The 22718-nt window shown below is 28.9% G+C and overlaps 3 protein-coding genes and 2 long non-coding RNA genes across 10 annotated transcripts; 2 read left to right on the top strand and 3 right to left on the bottom strand.

The window, feature by feature from the left end:
• Window positions 1-20: 20 nt before the first annotated feature.
• LOC124430644 (protein Lilipod) lies at window positions 21-9683 on the bottom strand. 3 transcript variants are annotated; one of them, XM_046977648.1, is made up of 9 exons: window positions 9316-9683; window positions 3664-3928; window positions 3467-3570; window positions 3237-3363; window positions 3045-3113; window positions 2827-2956; window positions 2391-2739; window positions 2074-2305; window positions 21-1966 (listed from the first exon to the last, which is right to left on the bottom strand). In XM_046977648.1, the coding sequence occupies exons 1-9, from the start codon at window positions 9373-9375 to the stop codon at window positions 1728-1730; spliced, it is 1575 nt and encodes a 524-aa protein (XP_046833604.1). In that variant the 5' UTR covers window positions 9376-9683; the 3' UTR covers window positions 21-1727. The 3 variants fall into 3 exon arrangements, with proteins under 3 accessions (XP_046833604.1, XP_046833523.1, XP_046833689.1); XM_046977567.1 differs by lacking the exon at window positions 9316-9683 and adding an exon at window positions 7263-7486; XM_046977733.1 differs by lacking the exon at window positions 9316-9683 and adding an exon at window positions 4088-6299.
• Window positions 6485-7557, top strand: LOC124431089. The gene is made up of 3 exons (XR_006943913.1): window positions 6485-7075; window positions 7192-7340; window positions 7475-7557. It is a non-coding gene; the product is annotated as an uncharacterized LOC124431089 (long non-coding RNA).
• Window positions 9684-9850: 167 nt separating the features above from the next.
• Window positions 9851-15468, top strand: LOC124430985. Of its 2 annotated transcripts, XR_006943892.1 has the most exons (5): window positions 9851-10138; window positions 10291-10457; window positions 10546-10661; window positions 13837-14061; window positions 15330-15468. It is a non-coding gene; the product is annotated as an uncharacterized LOC124430985 (long non-coding RNA). The 2 variants fall into 2 exon arrangements; XR_006943889.1 differs by lacking the exons at window positions 13837-14061; window positions 15330-15468 and having other exon boundaries at window positions 10546-11516.
• LOC124430787 (zinc transporter 1) lies at window positions 12221-16927 on the bottom strand. 2 transcript variants are annotated; one of them, XM_046977951.1, is made up of 9 exons: window positions 16529-16924; window positions 15637-15751; window positions 15322-15513; window positions 14967-15189; window positions 13901-14162; window positions 13586-13703; window positions 13202-13417; window positions 12951-13061; window positions 12221-12517 (listed from the first exon to the last, which is right to left on the bottom strand). In XM_046977951.1, the coding sequence occupies exons 3-9, from the start codon at window positions 15496-15498 to the stop codon at window positions 12320-12322; spliced, it is 1305 nt and encodes a 434-aa protein (XP_046833907.1). In that variant the 5' UTR covers window positions 15499-15513; window positions 15637-15751; window positions 16529-16924; the 3' UTR covers window positions 12221-12319. The 2 variants fall into 2 exon arrangements, with proteins under 2 accessions (XP_046833907.1, XP_046833820.1); XM_046977864.1 differs by lacking the exon at window positions 15637-15751 and having other exon boundaries at window positions 16529-16927.
• A 361-nt stretch (window positions 16928-17288) lies between these two features.
• On the bottom strand, window positions 17289-21740 carry LOC124430548 (sorting nexin-29). Of its 2 annotated transcripts, none has more exons than XM_046977339.1 (12): window positions 21375-21740; window positions 20700-20962; window positions 20308-20609; window positions 20107-20229; window positions 19642-19888; window positions 19407-19533; window positions 19040-19281; window positions 18767-18982; window positions 18483-18639; window positions 18235-18375; window positions 18026-18162; window positions 17289-17879 (listed from the first exon to the last, which is right to left on the bottom strand). In XM_046977339.1, exons 1-12 carry the CDS (start codon window positions 21399-21401, stop codon window positions 17798-17800), a joined length of 2064 nt encoding a protein of 687 aa, XP_046833295.1. In that variant the 5' UTR covers window positions 21402-21740; the 3' UTR covers window positions 17289-17797. The 2 variants fall into 2 exon arrangements, with proteins under 2 accessions (XP_046833295.1, XP_046833389.1); XM_046977433.1 differs by lacking the exon at window positions 21375-21740 and adding an exon at window positions 21306-21324.
• Window positions 21741-22718: the final 978 nt, after the last annotated feature.

The following is a 22718-nucleotide window of genomic DNA, read 5'->3' as shown; positions in this document are numbered from 1 at the left end:
ATTTAAAAATTGAATCAGGATTCATTTGTTTTCACAAAATTGTATGTGCAAGTGTACATACACAAGAATAAATAACATTATTTACATATTTTTAACTATGATACAGATAATATCGGTGGATAAAGTATTATAACGTTTATAAAAACTTTTATCCCATAATATAAAAAAAATGTTACAATAACGTATTCGTAGGATTTTCTAGATATTAAGTATATTACAGATTTTTTATCAGCGCGAGTTTTATACACATACACGCGCGCGCACACACATACACACACACGTACATGAACGATGTCTTTCGAGAAAAATATAATATAATATTTTTAAGTCAATGATGCCAATAAAATACTTCAGTTTGACAAATTAATTTGTCGTAAAAATAAGCAAGAATTTCATGACATCACTTGAAGAATGTATAACATAAGTGTAAAACAGTACACTTTATATCCTGAGAAATTATATCCTATATACGTAATATATAAAAAATATCATGAGTATGTTAGTGCCAGTGCACGTCTTAATATTGTATTGTCTTCTTGACAAGATGTATTATCACATAATATTGCTGCAAAAAATCTAAGAAATTTACCTAGCACTAATACAGATGCTAAATAGTCATGGATACAGAGGATCTAAAGCTTTCACGTGTAAAAATACATATTTACTTAAAGATTTGCATTTTGATAAATATTGAATCGATTCCATTTATATCAACTGCTTTTTATAAGCAAGATAAATAATATATATTACCTCTTCTCCATTAACTTTAAAGCATTGCATACAGTCTGTCTATATGCATTAAAATGCATGTTATTAATTTATTATTTTATCGAAGGACAACGAAAGACTCATTAAGAAGTATCATTACTTTTTCAACGTCCTCCTATTTTTTGTCTTATTAATTATTCATTTCCATCACATATGTATTTTTTTTATAACAAGGCAATTTCACGATAAACAAAAATAGTGACGACAACATTTCTGTGAAATGCATTGCAATAAATAAATGTTCGTACAAAATCGATTGAAATGCATCTACTTGTAAATTTTGGCAATGGGCGAGTAAAATTTTAGCTATTTTCTGCTATATAAGAGAAATTTAAATTATAAAGGTTAGAATTTCATGCTATAAACAGAAAAAAAATTTTCCCTCAATGAACCATTTGATAGAAAAAAGATTGTCTGCGGAATTTTTGAAGGAAGTTACGATAAAGCCGAATACGCATTATGCAATATGCCATCGAAAGTTCACGCATCCATTTGATACGTCTATTTTGTCTTTATCATAATACTGTCTTGTCATTGTCGTGACTACCTCCGATTTATTTTTATTAAACACTCGTAAGTTAGACGCATATATTATGCTTCAAGATAAATAATAATTAGAATAGTAACTATATGATAAATAATCGCTAGTACTATATTCGATATCAGAATTATATTATTTATTTTAATCAACCTCGCACTTATGCTTTTTTGTCCTGATAGAGAAATTTTAAAAGAATAAACAAGTGAGATGATGCACGCCGTTAGAATCTAACATTTTGATTGCAATCAGTGCAAATAATTAGTCTTTCCTTTAAAAATTCTCGATATTACATAATTTTATACGATTAAACAAATCAAGAAAAAATTTTTTTTATCGTTATATCACTGCTTTTTGCTTTCTATTAAGCAATGAATAAGAAGTATACATTTTTGTTGTTTCTTCCTCACGATATATCAGTCTATTCTTCTTTTGTAGAAAACATTGCCAATGAATTCTTTTTGCATTCTCCTTTAAATATGCCTACGAAACTACTCCTCAATCTGGCATAAATTTCTTTTCTTACGGTTGCTGTAAATTTCGTAACTAAGCAACTGATTGCCGCCGTAGCAAAAATTAAGTTATACAAGAATACGAGTTTAAAATTGCCAAGCCATTCTATTCGACCAAAGTCTCCCAGCAGATCAAAATTCGTCATTCCTGAAATAATAAAGGAATAAAAATGTTGACGATACATTAGCTTGTAAATTGGAAATAGCAACAAAAACTGACAAAAAGTATGTCAATGAGTCATTTTAATAGTTTACCTAATATTCGAGAGAGCAATGGTAATGCCGAACTGAGTACAAGTAAAAGAACGCAATTGGCGATGAGATGCGTAAGTGGAGTAGAACGAAGTCGTGGTTGTACCCTTCTCACTCCTGGAAGCGAATAAAGTCCAATCGCGCTCGTTGCAGCTAGGTAAAGTATCACCGAGACTTCAACGGTAGCTCCGATAGGTCCGAGTTTCGACAACGAACTGATGCCCAGTGTGAATTGCTATGCAATTTACATTATCACCAGTTATAATTTTACCCTTTTGATAATTATCTTAAAAAATACGAAAGAAAATCTCGATACAAACCCTCGTACTTAATGGTAGAGCTTTAATACCGATAAGAAGTTCCAAGGTATTCTGAACCGCTAATAAGGCCGTGGCAGTGGAGAGAATAAGTAGAGCGATCATTGCCAAAGGATAAAGTAGCGTTCTTCGTACCCACCAGGTCCGTCTTTGTTCGTCTAAAATGTTTCTTTTCTTTTGAACATCTTCTAATCTCTGGGCCAGTCCACGTTGAAGAGCGCCATTTCTGAGGCACATTAATCCAGGACTCAGATTAAGAAGTTCGTCGTCTTCGACCGTTGCATTACAACCTGGTAAGGACATAGGTACTGGCGAAACATACGATTTACCTGTCGCTTTTGCGTGTTGCAGTCTACGTCGAGAAGAAGAAAAAAGAAACAACACGAAAGATTAGATATACAAAAGAAAAAGAGGCAAAAAAAGAATAATTTCCACCAACCTTCTTCTAATGCAATCCTCCTCTAATCTATAAGCAAAAAATTCTTCGTCCAAATTTTTTAGGAACTGAGGTTTTACGAGAAACGAGCCCACAACACCGAATAATCGCACAAATCCAACTGGGGTACATACTAGAAAAAATTACAATTTCATTTTTATTCTCTTTTGCTATCTTTCTGGTTCAAAAATTTTTAATTTTGTATATTCAATAATACTTACATAATAGCAACATTACACCCACGAAAGAGACACAAGAGTAGAGAAAAGGTAAATAATAGCTCCATATATCTGAAATTGCATTCATATATGTAAACAATTAGATTAAAAATAGAAATGTAATTAATTGTCATCCTCTCCATTTAACTTTTTATTAATTTTATTATTTTACTTTGATATTTTTTATAAACTTACTCAATAATGTATGGAGACTAGATTTCTGATAATCTATGAGAGCAGACAAAACATAAACCATTCCCAGCACGAGTGTTCCCAATAGGCACAAAACTGTTACAGTTTCATATACTCTGGCCATAACACCCTACAATGAAGAATTCCATTAATTCTGATAACAAAAATATATATATCAAATAAGTAATCTATTGAGAAAAATAAAAACTATATACACTTTCCTGAAAGCCTACCTTTTTATAACAGACAAATCCTTCCGATTCTGTGAATAAATAGGCGAATGGTAAAAACACGAAGAGAGATAAATTGGAAAAGAGGAAAACATGATTCCAAAGTCCTACAACATAAAAGTATAATATTTCAGTGCTTTCAAATTCATGGACTAAAGACATGAGCAAATGGAGTAAGAGTTGATCAAATAAGGTTTCACCTTGTATGAGAGAACTATTGAGCCACTTGACGTAATAGCTATTAGGATACAATATGAGAACCTCATTGCTAGCGATGGACACAGGTAGTAACAACGTTGCTCCAATAGACACTGCTAAAGCAACGGTACACAATAAAAGACTGATCCTATAAACAGTGGCATCATCTTCATCTACCGAAAAATAATCTTCTCGCTCCCTTCGACGAAATCTCGCAATCAGTGCATAGCTCGAAATGCAAAGTAGAAGGAAGAGAAGGAGGAATATCTAAAGAACAAAGAAAATAAAAAATATTAAAAGGGATCGAAAAAATGTTATACAAACGCGTTGTATAAAATTGACGCAAAGGTACTGCGTGCGCGTAACTTTGATATTTTATTTATACCACCACATTTTATTTATTTTATGATTTTATTTACACATTACATTATTTCTTTCTCTCACTATCATTGCAAAATTACGTTTGATCATAAGCATTGCTTCTTAATTAAGGTTAGGTATAAGATTACGACAGACGATATCAACGTATAACGACAATGCTAATATTTTATGTTTCTTAATTTTATTGGAGATATTTAATAAGCCATTTTCGTTATTCGTTCACTCAATTTGGCCATTGTCCGCGGATGAATTTAATAATATTGGGTTGTCCGGAAAGTTCGTGCCAATTTGTGGTAGGTAACGTAATGACAAAATCGGCATGAACTTTCCGGACAACCTACTACATAAAGTACATATTTGTAAATGTGACACGTTACCGTCCACGTCAAACGGTAATATCGGAGGGACCTCAACATGTTACATTATGATAATCGAAATACACGTGTTAAGTTGTTTTTCAATTCGCTTTTTGCTACACCATAAAATATTTGACACCGTTGAGGATTGTCGACACAATTTTATGCAGTTCGAACAAGGAAACAAACTAACTCGAAATATAATCCTTATCGTTCATACAAATTATATGACAAATTATATGTAACATAAATTTATATGTTACACTTATAGCGTATCATTTAACGAGCATTTTTTGAAGCAACCACAACGGTTTGCAAGTAAAGTGACAAAACTTCTGGACATGCTTATTTTTACTGAAATACAGAATAAATGGACTCAAAACCGTATTAAAACCTTATAATTTTTATCACTAATGATGGTTAACGATCATTGATGACGTTTTTATTGAAAATGAAGCAATCTTATGTATTTTCATAAAGAACAAACGATAAGATAAGAAATAAGAATACGGTGAGACACGAACGAAATCATCTGCGTTTAAGTTCACGAAAGTAACACTATCATTAATTTTTCTTATGTTGAAAGTTATTAATATTTCTTATTATGGAAAAAATTGACAAATTTCTATCTTTTTGTAAATGTGAATTTTCAGTCGTATCTATTATTTCTTCAAGTATGACAAAATATTCTCCATGCTCCATACTTAAACAAAAATGAACAGTTTACGCTAATTATACGTAATTAAGCAAAATTTGTTAAATAAGCAAAAAAGAAAAGTTTAAATACGCTATTGGGACAAAGAAAAAGATGACGTTAAATATTAAAAAACAGTTAGATTAAAAGATATGCATTTGTACTTTTCACGATACTTTCCTAATATAATATAAAAGTTCATATGGTTGTTCAAATGTGCGATTAAAATCAATGTTATTACAAATGAATAAAAGGAAAAGAAAAAAAAAACAGAAACAATGCTTAAACCACGATTTTCTAAACTTTTAATTCTTATAACTTTACTTTTTTTTCTATAATACTTCTTGTAGCGGTCACAAGAACAGGGACGCATGACTCATCTAATGTAATCTATAAAATATTAAGGAGCCTACAGTAAATATGTAGGTCAAGTACGTGTGACAAGTTAATAAATAAACTAAAAAATCTAACCGTAAGAGCGGTTAGATTTAGATTAAACGTTTAAGAGCACGAATATGTATGAAATTAATTGCACTTTATAGATAGTAAACATTTTCCTACATCTATTCTTCGTAACTCTATGCAACGCGTATGTAATTTACGGAAATCATCTAAATCCTCACTAAAGTAAATACATTTCAATAGCGAACATTGCCCCGATTAATGCCAAAAGCGAACGATCATCAGCTATGCCAAAAGCTACTTATGCACGAGAGCGATGTCTATTTACGAACGCAAATTATTACATGCGATATTCTATTTCAGGGCTCGCATTTTCTAATCTTACGTCCTCCTTATCCTATCAACCATTTTTCTCCAGTCTCTTTCAAATTTAATATTCGAAATACAAACTATGTATAAAAAAAACTATGTAAAAAAATTGGTATCCAAAAATATTTTATGCGGTCGATAGAGATTCTTTTCATAGATTTTTTTCATCATTCAAAACGAACATTGAGAATGTCATACGTTCGAAAACGCGAATCCATGTCGCGAAACTTCATCAAGCACGAAACTCGATTATTTTCTCTCTCGACCTTGTTGCCTGATTAGCTTCACTGATAGCCGATTCAAACAACAAATGTACTTATAACTAAAAATTGAATTTTATCGATTAAAAGATCCGACGTTAGTACCGATTAGTTGTCAATACTATTAATTTTAAACGAGTCTCTTTTATAAGTATAGCAAATATTCAATGTAAATCTACTGTTACTCTTCCTTATTAATGAAAATACTAACAAAAAATAAAAATAATATAAATATAAATTAAATAAAGAATAATTCTAAAGAAATGACCCTATCGAAATTGTTTTGTAATAATTATTTTGAGAATTTTCTTCGACTATTGCTGAATAATGTAATCGTCAAAAATAAGAAAATATCATACTTAACAAGATAACCTCATAAAGAGTATAAGAAAGTTATAACCTCGATACTAAATACATTTACGATACGTGTTAATACAAGTACTTGATTCTTAAAATGTGTTGAAAAAGTAGTAAATGAATAAAACGTAAAATATCTTTATCCTGTGCATCTTCTCTTTCGTTTCAGTGCCAATGTGTACACGACCATGAGCGTAACGCAGCGCAGACTCGGCTCAGAGAAAAAAAAGAGGGAGAGAGATCATATTAAGAATAATTACGGATCTATTTTCGTATCAAGAATCGATGACAACAAATATCTTGATTTCTATAAACATAGCGTTACATCGTTGCGATCGCTTTTTTTTAAACGAGTTTCGCAGAAACTTTGTTTTTTAAACCGCATCCCTGACGTCAAAGAGAAAGCTCACGTATCGTTGGCAACAGCGCCGTTTCATTCAGTGTGAAATTTAATCTTGTTGCACAACTGGAGGAAATGAAAAAGCAGAGACATTACGAATCATTAACACGTAGATATTATAATGCCATAATATATCGTATTCAGGTGTATATATATGTGTACAAACTTAACCGCTTAACGAGTATATATATACGGGTACGTACAAGGCATAAAAAAATAAAAATACGTACATATATATATTACATAGAGAATTATCTTTATATGCTATGAAAAATGAGTAAATAAGAAATTTCCGCGTTTCACGAGACTAGGGAAAAGGAAAGCAGGAGATGGGCAAAGATTAAATCCTGTTAATCAATAATCGAAGAATTGCTGCTTTTACTTGCGACTCCTTGAGACTTATATCAACTCTTCTGCATGAGATTAGTATATCTACAAACTGGCTAAGAGAGAACGCGAGGTAAGACTGCGTGCGCACTGTTGACCAGTCGCCAGTGACCAGGTCGACGAAAGACCAAAAACCAGATGACCAAATTCGGTAACTCGAATATATCAGTATTGTAATTTCTGATCTCAGTGGGGATTTATGCATAGGTAGTGGAGACGCCTCAGACCCCTTGAAGATTACATTCGCCAATGTCTAATCTCCAAGAAAGTTGCTTATAGTGAGAACGCGTGCATTTGATTTGTAATATAAATGTATTTCACTGATCGCTTGTTTTCTTGTTCGCTGCGACCAAACACGTACTCGCTCATATATTCTTTTGAATCTAGTAGTCGCCAGTGATTGGTCAACAATGTATACACAACCTTATCATAATAGCCGAGGATACACCTTTTCCTTCGGGACATTTGACGGAATGTTCAATGGGATAAACTGCATTCCGCGATTTCTCATTTCTTATCTCTCTTGCGGTCTAGTCTCCTTCTTTTATTATTTACATAATTCGCTAACTTAAATGTAAGTCGGTAGGCCGGTCTCTTATTGCATTAAGAATGTGAAAAGAAAAACCGGTCGAAGATCGAAAAAAGAAATGTCCGACAGTCAAACAGCTCTTCGTCCTTTTTCGCGGAACGTAAAAGCTTTTACGCCTCGGTCCATCTATAATATATTCGCATGTTTGTTGTTCCAGTTTACTTGGCCATTTAAACATATTCATGTGTGTTCCTTTTTTTAATTACAAATGCAAGTAGGAAAAAATCGAAAGAAGAATAAAATGAGAAAGAAATAACTTTTTAAATAGAGGTTATTTCGGATTTAAAAAAAATGTTTTTTAGTAACTTACATTTTATATAACTGACTCCTAGCATAGATTGATTTCTTTTTCCTTTACCGAATAGACTTACAATAGATAAAACGAAGAGAAAAATAAATTTAGTCGAATGATAAATTTATCAATTAGTTTTCATGAATTAGTCACGTTATTTCTCTTCTTGAATTCAAGTAATTATTTTGGCTCAGATTACATCATTAATCTATAGATAATTGATAATCCAAATCACGCTAACGATAAAACTATAAATTGTTCTATTGGAAGAAAAGAAGAAATATCATTATTTAATGTTATTATTTATTTTATGATGCGGATTTTGTATTGGATGATCGAAAATTAAAAAGACCAATTATTATCTTTCTATAAAAATAACAATATTAACAATTGAAAGAAAAGAAAAAAAATTTCAAATAAAAAAAAAGATAAAAAGAAAAAAATACATGTAATTAAACATGAATAAATTGCACAATTTCCAAATAAAACTGACCTATATTGTTTGTAATACTTACTATGCGTTATTTGAACGTTATCACTTGTTATACATACTTAGCAATACATATATGTATACAGGAAAATAGGAGATTTATGTAATCAAATGAGCATATTCGTTCGTTTGACGGCTCTCGTTTGAAAATTTGGCTACGAAAAGTACCATCACGATTTCACAGCTTTCGTTATTTTTTATTGTTTAATAAAAAGAAGAAAAAAAAATTAATTTAGATTTATTCAAATTTGAATATGAAAATAAATTTCCCACCGGGATTCCCAAAGTTTGTCATTGATATCCGACATTGCGACTTTTGCAAAATCATTAGAAACCAAAATTGGCGTTTTTTTATTTTTTTCCCCATTACTTCTTACGCACAGATATAATAAATATGCTATCGTTACTCTTATCCCCGTCGTTAAATAAAGAAATAAAATCGTTATATTTTAGTAGATAAAGAAAAAAGAAAACGAAAAAATTTCGTTTAAAAGAAGCGACAGAAACAAACATGATGATAATCTCGTCTTTCCGTTTGCCGCGCATCAACGTTCCCGTTCCGGATAAGAACGCTTTTCGCATCCATCGAAGCATCGTAACATCTATTATGCTTCTATTATGGCAGCCCTTAAAATCAATACGATTTTTGACGACTTTTAACGAACAATTTTACTCACGATGTTCTCCCGCACAGTATTGTGAAAGAGCTGCTCCCTGAGGTCAGCTTCATCTTCCATCTTCACCTATTTGTCAAAAGATTTCTTGTGACCAAGTGTATCTCCGACGATCGCTGTGACATTTTTCTATTATACTCCTTACATCGATATACTTTTCTCGTAGTATATCATGACCAAAATCAATGTATCATTCTTTTCTTCCTCTTACAGTTTTTGTCTTTTATTTTATTTTGTTTGTCTCTATTGCTTGCTCCTTCTCGTTGCAATATTTGTACTTTTCATGCACTTTATCCCGACAATTTGTCGATATATGTTATTTTATATGCTTGCGTACATCACTAAACAACCTAATCTATCTCGTTGCCAGTGAGACACTGATCTTTTTGTGTCGTTTCGCTTCTTCTACCTGCGCGCCATCTTTCTTGAAAACTACTTTACCAACAGACTTTAGATGCGTACATACGCCTTGATACTTGATAGACCATTTTATATACCAAAATTGCGGGAAACATTTATTATTCTAAGATCTAAATTTATAATAATTTATATTTATTACGCCAAATTCCTGCACACTATATATATTAAATTAGAATATATAAAACCAATTGAATTTGTCAAGACTTTCGTCTTGGTTTGAGCAATTTTTTTTTAATAAGAATAATAGCAACAAAAATAAGTTTTGATCTAGTGCTTTGAAAATTAAACCTATTCTTGAGTATATTTGGTGTGCTAATTTCATAATAGCATCGGATTCACTATATCAGCTGTAGTTTTGACATATAGCATAGATATCGGTATGCAGAAATTATAATTTAATAATAAAGTAATTATTTTAAATTATGATTTTTCAGAGCAAAAATGGAATATTGCGAATCTCTAATATAAGTTCAACTTAAGAATTTAATGTGATTCCTTTATTTGTATAATATAATATGATTATAGTTTAATATGATTAATTTATTTTTATATTTTAAGTGTACATCATGGCTTCCTCAAGAAGAAACTGTCTAAACCATCCAAATGTCTTTTGCTACTTGCAAAAGTCTGTGGCTATTGCATTTTGAAAGATATTAAGAAACCTATCCCTGAATTTGTGAAGAGGGCATATCTTAGTTATTTTCATGTCAAGCTTGGAGATCAAGGTAAGTTGTGGCTTCATATATTTGCATGGAAAATTAGCTGCAATGAACAAACGGAAAGAGGAACTACATGAAATTTGGTATACCAAAGGTTTAGAAGGAATCCAAAGATCCTCATTCAGACTGCTATTTTTGTCTTGTCAACATCAAGAACATCAAACGAAACAATTGTAGCAAGTAGACATAACCAGACCTAGATTAAACAAGGTAACCTCAGCCACACCCAAATGAAGTATTTATTCTATTTTTCATTCACCTATCAGAACTTTTAGAGGATGATAAATCACACATATTTGATGAAATTCAAGATAACATAAATGAATAGTTATTTTATAGGAAATCCATCAAAACTTTAACAATTTAACCAACATGAACTGATCGACTTAATGTGAGATCAGAATTTCTCAAAGAAATCTTTTTAATTGCTAATATCCAAATTTTCAAAGAAAAGAATTTATTTTAATGATACTGGTCTTCGTAGATCTCACGTTAGAAAGTTCTATAAAAGAAACTTTTTATACGTTGAATAATTGATCATATTATATACTCAACTGCTTTAATAATATGTGACAATATGTAATCAGTAATAATAATTTCACTAATATTTTTCGAATCATATAGAAACATAGCAGATCATATAATTAAAGATGTTGAATTTTTATGGACGATCTGTTGAATTTGTATATGAAACTGTTATGCCGTATTTCCAAAACTGTAATTGATAAAATAAAACTTGCTATTTTTGAAATCAATACCCCCCAAAAAACTCAAGAATTGGTCTTTGTATAACATTTTAGGCACCAAAATGTGTTGGACAGTGATATAAATACTGATGATATTAACGAGTTTTATTGTAATAGGTGTAGATTTTCAACACAGCCGATAAATGTGATAATTTGCGGTTCGAATATTATTCGTTAAATGTGCTGTGAAATATTTTTTAAACGTTACAAAGAATTCAAATTTCTATATGAATATCCGATATAGCAACTTCTTTAAAATAGAAAAAAATAATTTTTTTATTGTTATACTTTATTTGCGACGTTATCAAATTTAATAAATTAAATTTCAATTCAATGACAATTAAAAATGTATCGATTCAAATCTTTTTGATGAATTTGTAAATGTGCTAGCAATAATTTTATTATGACATATAGCTTAAATATATAGACATAGGGGCCGTAACTATTGAATTTAATTATATTATCTTACAGAGCTTTATAAGACAATTTAAATTACAAATATTATCATTTATAGCTCATACAAATATATACTTAATACGCAAATACTGTTAAGAATTAATGCTATATATTATTTATGTTTCTGTTTTATAAATTTCAAAGTATAATCATTTTACACGAATTAAGCAATCCTCATAAAATTTTGTATCGTAAAACTGTTAATTGAATATGTACAGAGATATAAATAGTTTCCAAGGCAACTAGGACTTATATTCATGATTATTACGTCTTTTTGACGTATAGTGTATTTCGTTTGGTATTAATATGCCTTCGATATTTAAATATTCAATTTTCGTAGTTTCATTAACAAGAAAATCAACGGTGAAGGCAATTTACAAAACAGAATCTTTTGCAATTAGATTCAGATAAAATAATATACATTTTTGTACAATATTATTACTGTCTAGACTGATATATATATAATGAATTTTCTTAATTATAACCGATATAATGAAATTTGATAAATGACGCCATACGTTAATTGGAAATTAATGCTATTGTTAATTACGATAGTAACGAAAGTAGTGCATAATCAAATTATTAATTTATTATATTTGTACAATAGCATTTCTTTACGTTGCGTAATCGGCTATAGAGGTAGGCGAATGGTTATCAAAGAATAATTCAAACTGTCGGCGTGTTAATATGAGAATGCGGAAGTTGGATGGAATGATGAGAACCAGATAGAGAAAGTAAATGTCCTCGCTCCATCTCGTTCACTTCCTGTTGTTTTGTACCTCCTATAGAAGTAGTTGAACGTGCCAAGCTGTTACGCTGCCTGCACATATATGGTGTTTCCCCCGGCGAAGGAGATTCACGACCCTGTAAATTAAATCATATTGTGAAGAAATGATAATAATATTATTCAATGCACCTATATCAGTAAGGATGTTAATGTTAAACCATTGAGGAAAAAGAAGTATCTGTTTTAAGATTATGATAGCACATAGCAAATACATACTTTATTAATTATTATCGAAATAAAATTTAAACGCTTATGAATTCTATCATTAGGACGCATAAAAATAATTCTCTTATATTTCTCTTTGTATCTTTTTCATATACCCAACATTAGTTTACCTATGATCGTATCAGAATCAGATTTTATTGCTTCTAAGCATCGGCCAAGGCATTTAGACTTTGAATAAGGAGTGTGGGGAGAGGTGCTTCTCTTTAAGTAATACTGTAGGATTTCGGAATATAGAATTCAAGAAATTAAAATCATGAGAAATTTTGAAAATTATGAAATGCGTACCTGTTTAGAGGGACCGCAACAAGTAGCATGGTTGCAAGGTTTATCAGTCTTTGGACAATCCAGTACACAATCCTCTGTTGGTGTATCTTTAATTTCGCTATTTGATTGATACTAAAAAAACGAACTTAATTAATTTTCCATAACTCTCGACATCTTATGAATCTCACCTATTAAAGTGCGGAGAAATAAAACCTGTCGTGTAGTAATAAATGTATAAATATAAAAATGAAATATACAATAAAGGCACTTACATCAATAAACTCTGGTTGTATTGTAGTAGAATGTATACCCTCGTTATGGAAAAATTCTTTAACTTGTTCTGCGATTTTCATATATTCTGAAAGATTTCTACATCTTATGTGCGCGGAAGCTATAATACGATCACCAGCTAGTTGCCATACATGAAATTCATGTACAGCTAATACACCATCAACATTTTCCAATAAACGTTGTTGTATTGCATCAACCTAATAAAAAAAAAGATTTGTTTAATGTGCAAATATATATGAAGATATAAAATATAACAATTAAATTAAAGTTATAACGAAATAAAAGTGCTATAAAATTATTGTATAACTTTTTAATTATGTTTTAATTTATTTAATTTTTTAAATTAATTTATTTATTTATTATACCTGAATATGTGTCGGTACTGTTTGTAAAAGAATTAGTGCCGACTCCCGAAACAATGGCCAAACAGAACGTAACATGAGAATAACCAATAATAGTGATAATGCTGGATCAATATAAAATCTATAACAAAGAATAAAATAATATTACATTTTTAAACAATTGATTTAAAATCTAATATTGTAATTATAATATCACTAATAAATAAATACATTATTATATAAAAAGTTAATTTATATCTTTATTATTGTTGCAGGAAGATACAAACAATATGGAAAGACTAACAATCATGCAAGCATCTGGTGTACGGAAAATATTACCTGTATTGCCATTTTGTAAGCCATACTATCAAAGCCGAGGCAATTACATTGACAGAACCCACTGCATCGGACAATACATGAAGGAACACACCACGCATATTCATTTGACTTGCATCATGTGTATGGCCATGTGTTCTTTTTACTTGTGCCGTTGGTGGTCTGTAAGTGTTGTCATTTTCATTGTCATCTGTGCCTACTAATGTGCTTAGTCTGTTATGACTACGTGATATACCATGCGAATGATCGTGAGAACTTCCATGTTCTGTAATAATAAAATGTTAAATGAGTATTTATATTTCTTTTTCTATTACGAAAAGAAAAAAATGTGATATCCATTTATTTAGGCAATTGATTGAAAGTAGGATAATTGTTCCCAAATAAAAATAGGACATTTCCTATTTTCAATATACTTTTAATTATTTTACAACGATAAAAATAAAACGGATAACTAATCCGACAAATTCAAGAAGCTACATATAAATCATGTATAATTAATTTATGATTAACTGACTACTTCGGAGCTCTTATAACAGATAATATAATAAAACAATTTAAACTTATCTACATTCAATTTTAAGTTTCTATATATATAAAAAAATATTAATAATATCCTTTCTTTCTATATTTCATTAATCTCAATATATGTTGTATTTTTTTAATCTACAATTCAAAATGCTATAATAAGTTGTTCCTGATTTATATCAAATGTAAAAACGACGGCATACGATAATTAGGGAGTATAATATTCACAATTATTTGAGTATTTGGCTGGCTAACTTTTTTGAAAGGACTACGTATCTTTCTATTTCGATACATCTATACAATTTATGTATGAATACAAAGTTTAATTAATAAACTTTTCATAAATGGGAAATTTACCAAAGCATTAGAGCTTACTTTGAAAGGCTAATATATACAAATATGTTATGTCGCTATCATTTTTCTCTCTTATTACCCTTTCTATGCTATATGTTAGGAATTAATTAATGTATTCTCTATTTTTTATATAAATTAATATTTTAACCTTATTGAAACTTGTAATGAGCATAAAGAGCAAGATAGTTACCACGAAATAAGCATAAACCTATTAAGTTCACGAATAGACCAAGCGCACCCACAGACACAAGAAGTTTAGCTTCATGTATTTCTTCCACTTCAATGAATCTTTTGCATGCCTCCACAGTAATGCTAAAGCATAAGGCAACTAAAAAAACTGCATTAACAAGAGCACCTAATACCTCAGCTCTAGCCCATCCAAAAGTGTTTTTGGACCACTTTTTCGGCGACATCTAAAAAAAAGAACAAATATAAATTTACTAAAATGTTAATAATATAATAAGTAAAAGATAAGGAAATACTATTATCAATTCTATATTATCTACATTTTTTAATACTAATTCTATATTATTGCTAACTCTTACCTTCACAGAAAGAAATGCAACGACTAATGCAGCTACATCCGATAACATGTGAAAACTATCAGCTATTAAAGCCATTGAATTGGTCACATAACCGACAACTATCTCTACTAAAAATAAAAGCGCTGTGAGTCCTAACATTGTTAAAAGGCGACATTTCTTTCCTGTGTAACGTCCCATAATTTTTGTGGAAATCTGAAAAATTTACAGATATCAAAATATGAATAGTTAATATTGGTGGATTATCTATTATTTAATTTATTGAGATAACCTTTTTTTTATTTATATCATTTATAAATTATCTTTTCTATTACTTACTTTGTATTATAAACTTATAATTCCTTCAAGTTTTTAAAAGGAGCATTACAAAATTTTTCTTTGTTAGTAACAATACTATAGCACAAGTACAACAGGGACAAGAATTTCTTCTATACTAAAATAAGGAAAAATACATGAAGAAATTAAAGAAACATTTTATATATACATACACATACATATGCATGTAGATACATTATTTGTACATAGCAAAAATCTACAAAGTAGTTCAACACAAATTCCATATAATTCATTGGAATTACATTGAACTTAAACTTAGCATTATCATTAGAAATAATATTTGAACATCAAATATTTAAGAAAGTTGTTAAAGTTATATAATACAAATGCCAATGTGATTTAGATACATGTATATATTAATTATACATTATGATTATTTATTATAACAAATTGTTATTAATTAATTATAACATTAATATTAAAATTATGATATTCTGTATTGTTATACTAATAGATTCTGTATCTTATTTTATTTATTTGATATTCTTGGCAAGGATATTTATAAATGCACTTTCAGAAAATAGTCTTTGATGAATCATACTATTGAAAGAAAGTCATGTGAATCAACTCACAAAGGATGTACATACAATGGCAAAAAAGATTCTACAAAAAGAAATGGATAAAGGCTCTATTCTTTTCCATTTTTCTTTTTAATTCAATATATAATTTTCTCACTTGCTCAAGTTTATACCTGCTACTTATCAAAAGAAAGAGAAATTTAATTGCGATTGAAAAATAGACAACATAGTAAAAATAGAAAATGTGCAAGAATAGAGTAAATATGTACAAACTAATATTTTCGAATGTTTTCGCAACCACTTCGATTTAAAACGTCACTCGGCATGAATAAACATTATCCCAAAAACATACTTACTGAGTATAATAATCGCTCACACTTTGTCCTTTCCATACAGTTAGTATCAAATGACTATAATTAAAAGTATTAGGTATAAACTGATTATGAACATGTTACACGAAAGTAGTAACAATTTGAAACTTAAAACAGAACACTTTTCTCGATTATAAAGTAGATAGAAAAAACGCTTCCGATGTATAAATGATTTCTTAATAAATTACAATTAACTGATTTGTAAAAATTATATGTATTACATTGGTTACAATTGATTACAAGAAATGAATAAACTCAGGGCGTAAAGATAAAGCCTCATTTACAAATGCAATCGATGTCACGAAAGCAACCATGCCTTAGTTTTCCCTATTCTAGTGCCATTTTTTATCCTTATAAATGTTTCTCAATGCGTAACAACAATTTGAAAATGTAGAATTTACAAAAAAATTTCCAAGAAATTTTCATTGATGATACATAATTAATATAAATTAAATTACGCATGGTATAAACGTATCAAAAAATGTTTTATCTACATTTTTTTTCTAAAATATTTTGATTGGATAGTAATAATAACTAAACTTCCTTCATTGGCTACTTACCAAGGCGTTCATGTATTGTTAGAATACGACCAAATAAATTGCAACAAAATTAACGATAGATGATAGATTAAATCCGAAATGCAAGTTTATTTCATATTAAACAAAAAATATTAAATAAAATTTATAAGTAACATGAAATATACATGATTTTTTAATTCCTGATAAAACCCTGAATATTTTTTACATTTTCAACGTATCGTCTATTTTATCGTAAATGTAAGTCACAAATACAAATATTTAATACTCGCTTCTTCACGTCTTTCTTCAGTCACGTTTTTATAAGACGAGATATGTATAATTCACAAAACTCGTGGCATTTATCTTGTATAATTACTAAATATATTCATATTATTGTTATGAGTAAATTCTAATGTTATCCTTTTCGAATCAGAATCAGAACATGTCCAAATTTGTTTAATTTGAATTTCTTATCGCATAACATTTTAACATCTATGAATATTTAAACAAGCAAAATATTATTTTATTAAAAATCATAAAATTTTATCAAAGATATATTGCTAATTATAGTTGCTTATTATTGGATTGTATAAATGCTGACTGTAAAAATTGTATATATGTAAGAATATATACATACTTGCATGATATAATACATCTATTTCAAGATATACATATAAAACAATTTGTTCATTAAATTAAAGAATTCTTTTATATACAAAGTCTATATAAGTAATCATTATAAACCCATATATTGAGGAGAAGATAGTGCATTTTTTGTGGTATTATTTTTGTTTATATTATCGCCATTGGGCCTGTCACTAAAAATAAAAGTTATATTGTTAAGCAATTATATCTAAAAACAGTGACATTATATATTAAAACGATAATTTTTATAATTTTATAATTTTTAAATAACATAATAGGAAGAGATAATAAAAATATTTAATAAAAACGAATCACTTACCCGAAAAAAGGTAACAACGATACAAGAGTTTGCCTGCTTGGATTAGAAGAAAACATAGAACATTGTGTTAATCGTCCAACAACACGTCTTAGCCATTCTTGTAATTTTTGTCTCCTTTCTTCTACAAATTTAGCATCCTAACAAAAAATCATAATCATAAAATATTCATATATATTATATTCACTTTCTATTTTTATTGAATATATTACTTTATTTCCTATTGTTTTCTTTGGAGGAAATTCATAAGCAGTCACAATCGCATCATGTTTTATCAATTCTTTATGGAATTCATAAAACTGTGCATATCGCCTGTAAATATTCCATTCAATATCCTGTATACGTATATATATCTAGAATTTACAAAATTATAAATTTAATGAAAAACTATTATAATAAATTTTTTTTTTCTTTCTTATCTAATGTCGAATGTTTTTTTTTTCTTCTCCATAATAATTACTTGATATACATGATGAATATCAGAGGGCTGTCCTGTTAGGAAAACAGATGGTATCCATATATGAATAAGGCATGGAGATTCCAATGGTAAATCATCCTCATTGAAAGAACCTCGAAGGCACTCCAATTCAGTTTGCAAAATTTGTATTAATTTGTCCCTGATAATTGAATTATTATTTATTATAAAATAAATAATACTGAGACTATTCCATAAAAACAAATAATAAGCAACTAATAAACATCAAAATGAATGTCAATATTGATTCTTGCTTATACAACTCATACCTGTTTGCCAATTGTAAAGTTAACTTAGCATTGAACTCCATTAATTCTGCATGCATATCTGCAACTTGAATCAATTTTGCTTCATACTGTTCTGCTTCAGTGTGACGAATTGATGAAGTATCTCTTTCTATTGAATATGTAGAATCAGATTCCTTTCTTAGCATTTGTACAGCTGTCACATATTTACGTAATTGTTGCCTTAAGAGTTCATTCTCCCTGTTTTAAAGTGAATGATAAGATAAATATGAAAATATAAAAGATATAAACAATCACCTGTTTAATGTCTGCAACTGCAGTTGATGTTTCTCAACAAAATTTTGATGCTGTCTTTGAAAGCGATTTAACAGCAATCTACTGGTCATAGCATCCTCTCTAGCTTGTTCTAAGAGTTCATCCATAGTTAAAAGTTTCAACCGTAATGTTTCTGCATCTAAATTTTCTGTATTTGTACGATCATCTAAATTGACAAGATGCTCTGTTGCTTCTACTGCAGGTTCAGTAATATCTGTTGTTTTCTAAACATAATTATAAGAATAATATACAAATTGAACTAAATATTGAAACCCATTTATAATTATTTTTATAGAGACAAATCAATCAAAATAAATTAGTCTTTATGATTATTATTACGATTACTTACATTTAAATAATTTGGTAAGCTAACTAACATATCATCAAATGTTTGATCTAGAGGTGATGTGGGAACAAGTCCTAAATTATCAGCATCTGTCACAGGAGTTAAAATCTTTCCTTCATCCAGAGATTCACTAGCAGAGACAAAGTAGTTTTATATTAATCAAAAAAATTACTCATAAAAATATGATATGATATAAATAAATTTGTAATATAAAAGGGATTCATAAATAACTTTTTACACATATTCATTTTCTGTAGAACTTGTATTTGCAACAGCATTAGAATCGTTGAGATCCAGTTGCACTTCTGATATAGATGCAGATGAAGAATGTTTTGTTAAAATAGAAGCATTATTAAAAGAAGTGTGCTCATTAATACTGGTACTAACATCAGTAGATTGTCCTTGTTCTTCACTATCATTATCAAAAGAAATAATATGAGTTGGCACTTTTTTTTGTACCTTTCCTTGTTTTAAATTCAGAGAGCCTTTAAAATATATGAATTGTTAATATTAATTGGTTCCTAAGAAACTGTTATATTTGTTTTTCTATTTACAATATGACAAATTCAAAAAAGCTATAAAGATTCATGTTTTTTCTATAAAATAAAAATAATTGCATAAGATTAATAAAATTAAACGTAGATGTTCAAATTAATTTCTAGTATAATAAAAATTAAAAATAAATATAAGAAAGAAGAAAAACCTGGCATTATAGATATAATAAGTTCTGATTGTTCGCCATTTAATTTCTCTGAATTTTTAACTTTTAAATTGTTGTCCAATTCTTCATTATCTATTCTTATTGCAAATAAAATTGCACTAAGTCCTAAAAGTAAAAGATAAGTTTATATTTAATGTACTATTTTCTAATTATTTGCATATGCTTTTGTACATAAGAAATCACCTGCTGCTACATTTGGCAATGCTGCACATTTCTCTTGATCCAATAAAAAAGCCCATTCTTCATAAAATAAAGATAATTTATCTGGATTTATAATAGTATGTAAATTTCGTTCCAAAGAGCGCTCATTTAAAATTGCTCTTAGCCATGCTCTACCACGGCCATAATCAGTGCGTACCTTTCTTAAAACGCTAAAACGTTCTTGTTCATGCCATGTTAATTGATCTTTTATACATGGCCAAAATGCTGCATCAATTGTATTTAAAGATTTAGCATTGCTACCAGATACTAAAGCAGAAACATGTCTATAAAAAATCAATATTTTCTTCATTATGATGCATGATAAAACGATAAAGAATTTAAAAAAGATAATCATAGAAAAATAAAATGTTTACTTTAAAGCTAAATTAACTTTTTCTATACAATTAGTGCGCAATCCATGACTAAAAATTGCTTCGAGTATAAAACAGAGTTGAGCAACGCATGTGTCTGATTCTGTTGCTAATTCTGCACGACCTCCAAATCTAATGTAACACTTTTTTGCAGCATCCAACAAGTCTTCAAGTAACTTTTGTCTTTCTATTGTATGATGACAACTTTGTTCATTACTTATAACATTATGCGTACCTGGTACCATAGCTGACATCATTTGCAAAGTCTAAAATATGATTGATTTTATAAGAATGTTATATAATTATTGAAATATTTGTAAAAAATACTAATTCTGAAGATAATATTGTTTACCAACAAAAATTCTTACACATGAAAGAACTATGAGAATATATTTTTATGGTAATCAATGTATTATCATTTAACTAATGAATGCAATCAATATTATACTTATAAAGAAATTTATTTTTATTCACGTTACTATGTTTCTACTTTTTATTATATAAATGATACTTGGATATAAATACTAAAACTGATGATTTTAATAGCAGATTTACAGGTTTTAACAAATAATAACTATCACAAAAGACGTAAAACGGATTTTCACTTACTTGATATTATGACCCTGATATTATGATAAAATATAATGATAAAAACAACTGTCTCGTCATTGGACTTACCGTGAAACTAGTGGAGATAACTGTCATAATTCTGCTATAGAATATATAATAGATAATTGTCGAACTATTTGAACAAATGTTTCTTAATACACTATTTAATCATATTCAAAGTTGATAAATATATGCTATTCATTTCGAAATATACTATAATATTTAAATCACGTTATGACATAATGCATAATGCATTACAATTTTTAATCTGAATGCATTACAATATTATTTTTTTATCTATAATATTAAAATTTGAAAGCAAGACCGTGCGGTATCGTATCACAGTTACTCAAACTATATAAATCATATGACATATGCAACTAACAAAAATGGGTAAGGAAACAGCTGATCGAGTCATCTCATTTCTCTTGCATGACAAACAATTAATACGCACGCGCGCGTGTACAAACTCGACAAGATGAATAAGTTAATCTTATGGTGAAATTCAAAGTGCTATAACGACCAATAGGAAACATTTATTATACTATTATTTATTACAGCATCAATTGATAGCGTTTCTGTAATTTTCCTCATTATGTACTTTTGAAGTGCGTTGTACTGTCAAATAAAAACGAATATTCATTCATTCACCTTCTTTATCAATTTCAACTCACTATAATTTGTTAAAGCCAAAAATGTTTATTATCTATTCTGTTAATATTTTCTTCTAATATTTTCACGTTAATAATAAAGTCTCTATCATAAAGTTAACGTTCGTAATTCTTTAAAAGACTAACAAAATTTATTTATAATACCCAAATTGAGTAACTATAGGGTGTGGAAGAGATTCCTATATTTCTTTATTAATAATTTCCCTATATTGTGAAATTATGTTGATTCTTATGGAACAAAGAAAAAATAACAAACAAGGAATTTAGAAAACAAAAAAATATATTTATATGCATAGAGATGGAATGTAATCTATTTTCAAATCACTTCGAATTTATATCGTTTATTTCGGTGACAAATTTGAATCCTTTTGACTCTAATCGAAAACCTATAAAATCTGAAGTTTTGATAAGTCTTAAATCTTTTGTCATTTTTGACCTTTGTAACTTCAAACCCAAAGCTCTATTCACAAAATAGTTGCGTATATATAAATAGCAAGTTGTAAATGATCGCAATAAAAAATCCCTAGATTAGCATTCTTGACATTCGAAAGTGCAATGGTATGCTATTTTTCGTTTTCTTTAAGCTTTTATTTAGGATGCAATAAATAGTTTATATTTGTAGAGAAACATACAGCTTTTTCAAAAAAGGATTTAGAAGATATTATAATAAACACACCGATTATTGACGCTTTAGAACATATGGATATATGTTATCTCTAACAATATATATTAATTTAAATAT

Source organism: Vespa crabro, chromosome 1 (assembly GCF_910589235.1).
Source record: "Vespa crabro chromosome 1, iyVesCrab1.2, whole genome shotgun sequence".
Taxonomy (NCBI): Eukaryota; Metazoa; Arthropoda; class Insecta; order Hymenoptera; family Vespidae; genus Vespa; species Vespa crabro.
The sequence above is the reverse complement of the archived record's forward strand: the minus strand, read 5'-3'. Positions and strand labels throughout refer to the sequence as shown.

What these genes read in the sequence shown, in the direction of transcription:
- LOC124430644 (XM_046977567.1), bottom strand. Translation starts at nt 7,472, where the DNA reads ATGCATAAATCCCCACTGAGATCAGAAATTACAATACTGATATATTCG. An exon ending in GATTTGTCTGTTATAAAAAG is followed by an intron (nt 3,364 to 3,466) that starts GTAGGCTTTCAG and finishes TCTTCATTGTAG; the next exon opens with GGTGTTATGGCCAGAGTATA. An exon ending in GGGTGTAATGTTGCTATTAT is followed by an intron (nt 2,957 to 3,044) that starts GTAAGTATTATT and finishes AATTTTTTCTAG; the next exon opens with TATGTACCCCAGTTGGATTT.
- LOC124430787 (XM_046977864.1), bottom strand. Translation starts at nt 16,564, where the DNA reads ATGGAAAGGACAAAGTGTGAGCGATTATTATACTCA. An exon ending in AGGTTTATGCTTATTTCGTG is followed by an intron (nt 14,163 to 14,966) that starts GTAACTATCTTG and finishes TTATTATTACAG; the next exon opens with AACATGGAAGTTCTCACGAT. An exon ending in CAGTACCGACACATATTCAG is followed by an intron (nt 13,418 to 13,585) that starts GTATAATAAATA and finishes TTTTTTTATTAG; the next exon opens with GTTGATGCAATACAACAACG.
- LOC124430548 (XM_046977339.1), bottom strand. Translation starts at nt 21,401, where the DNA reads ATGACAGTTATCTCCACTAGTTTCACG. An exon ending in AGAAAACAATAGGAAATAAA is followed by an intron (nt 18,163 to 18,234) that starts GTAATATATTCA and finishes ATTTTTTGTTAG; the next exon opens with GATGCTAAATTTGTAGAAGA. An exon ending in TCGTTGTTACCTTTTTTCGG is followed by an intron (nt 17,880 to 18,025) that starts GTAAGTGATTCG and finishes TTTTATTTTTAG; the next exon opens with TGACAGGCCCAATGGCGATA.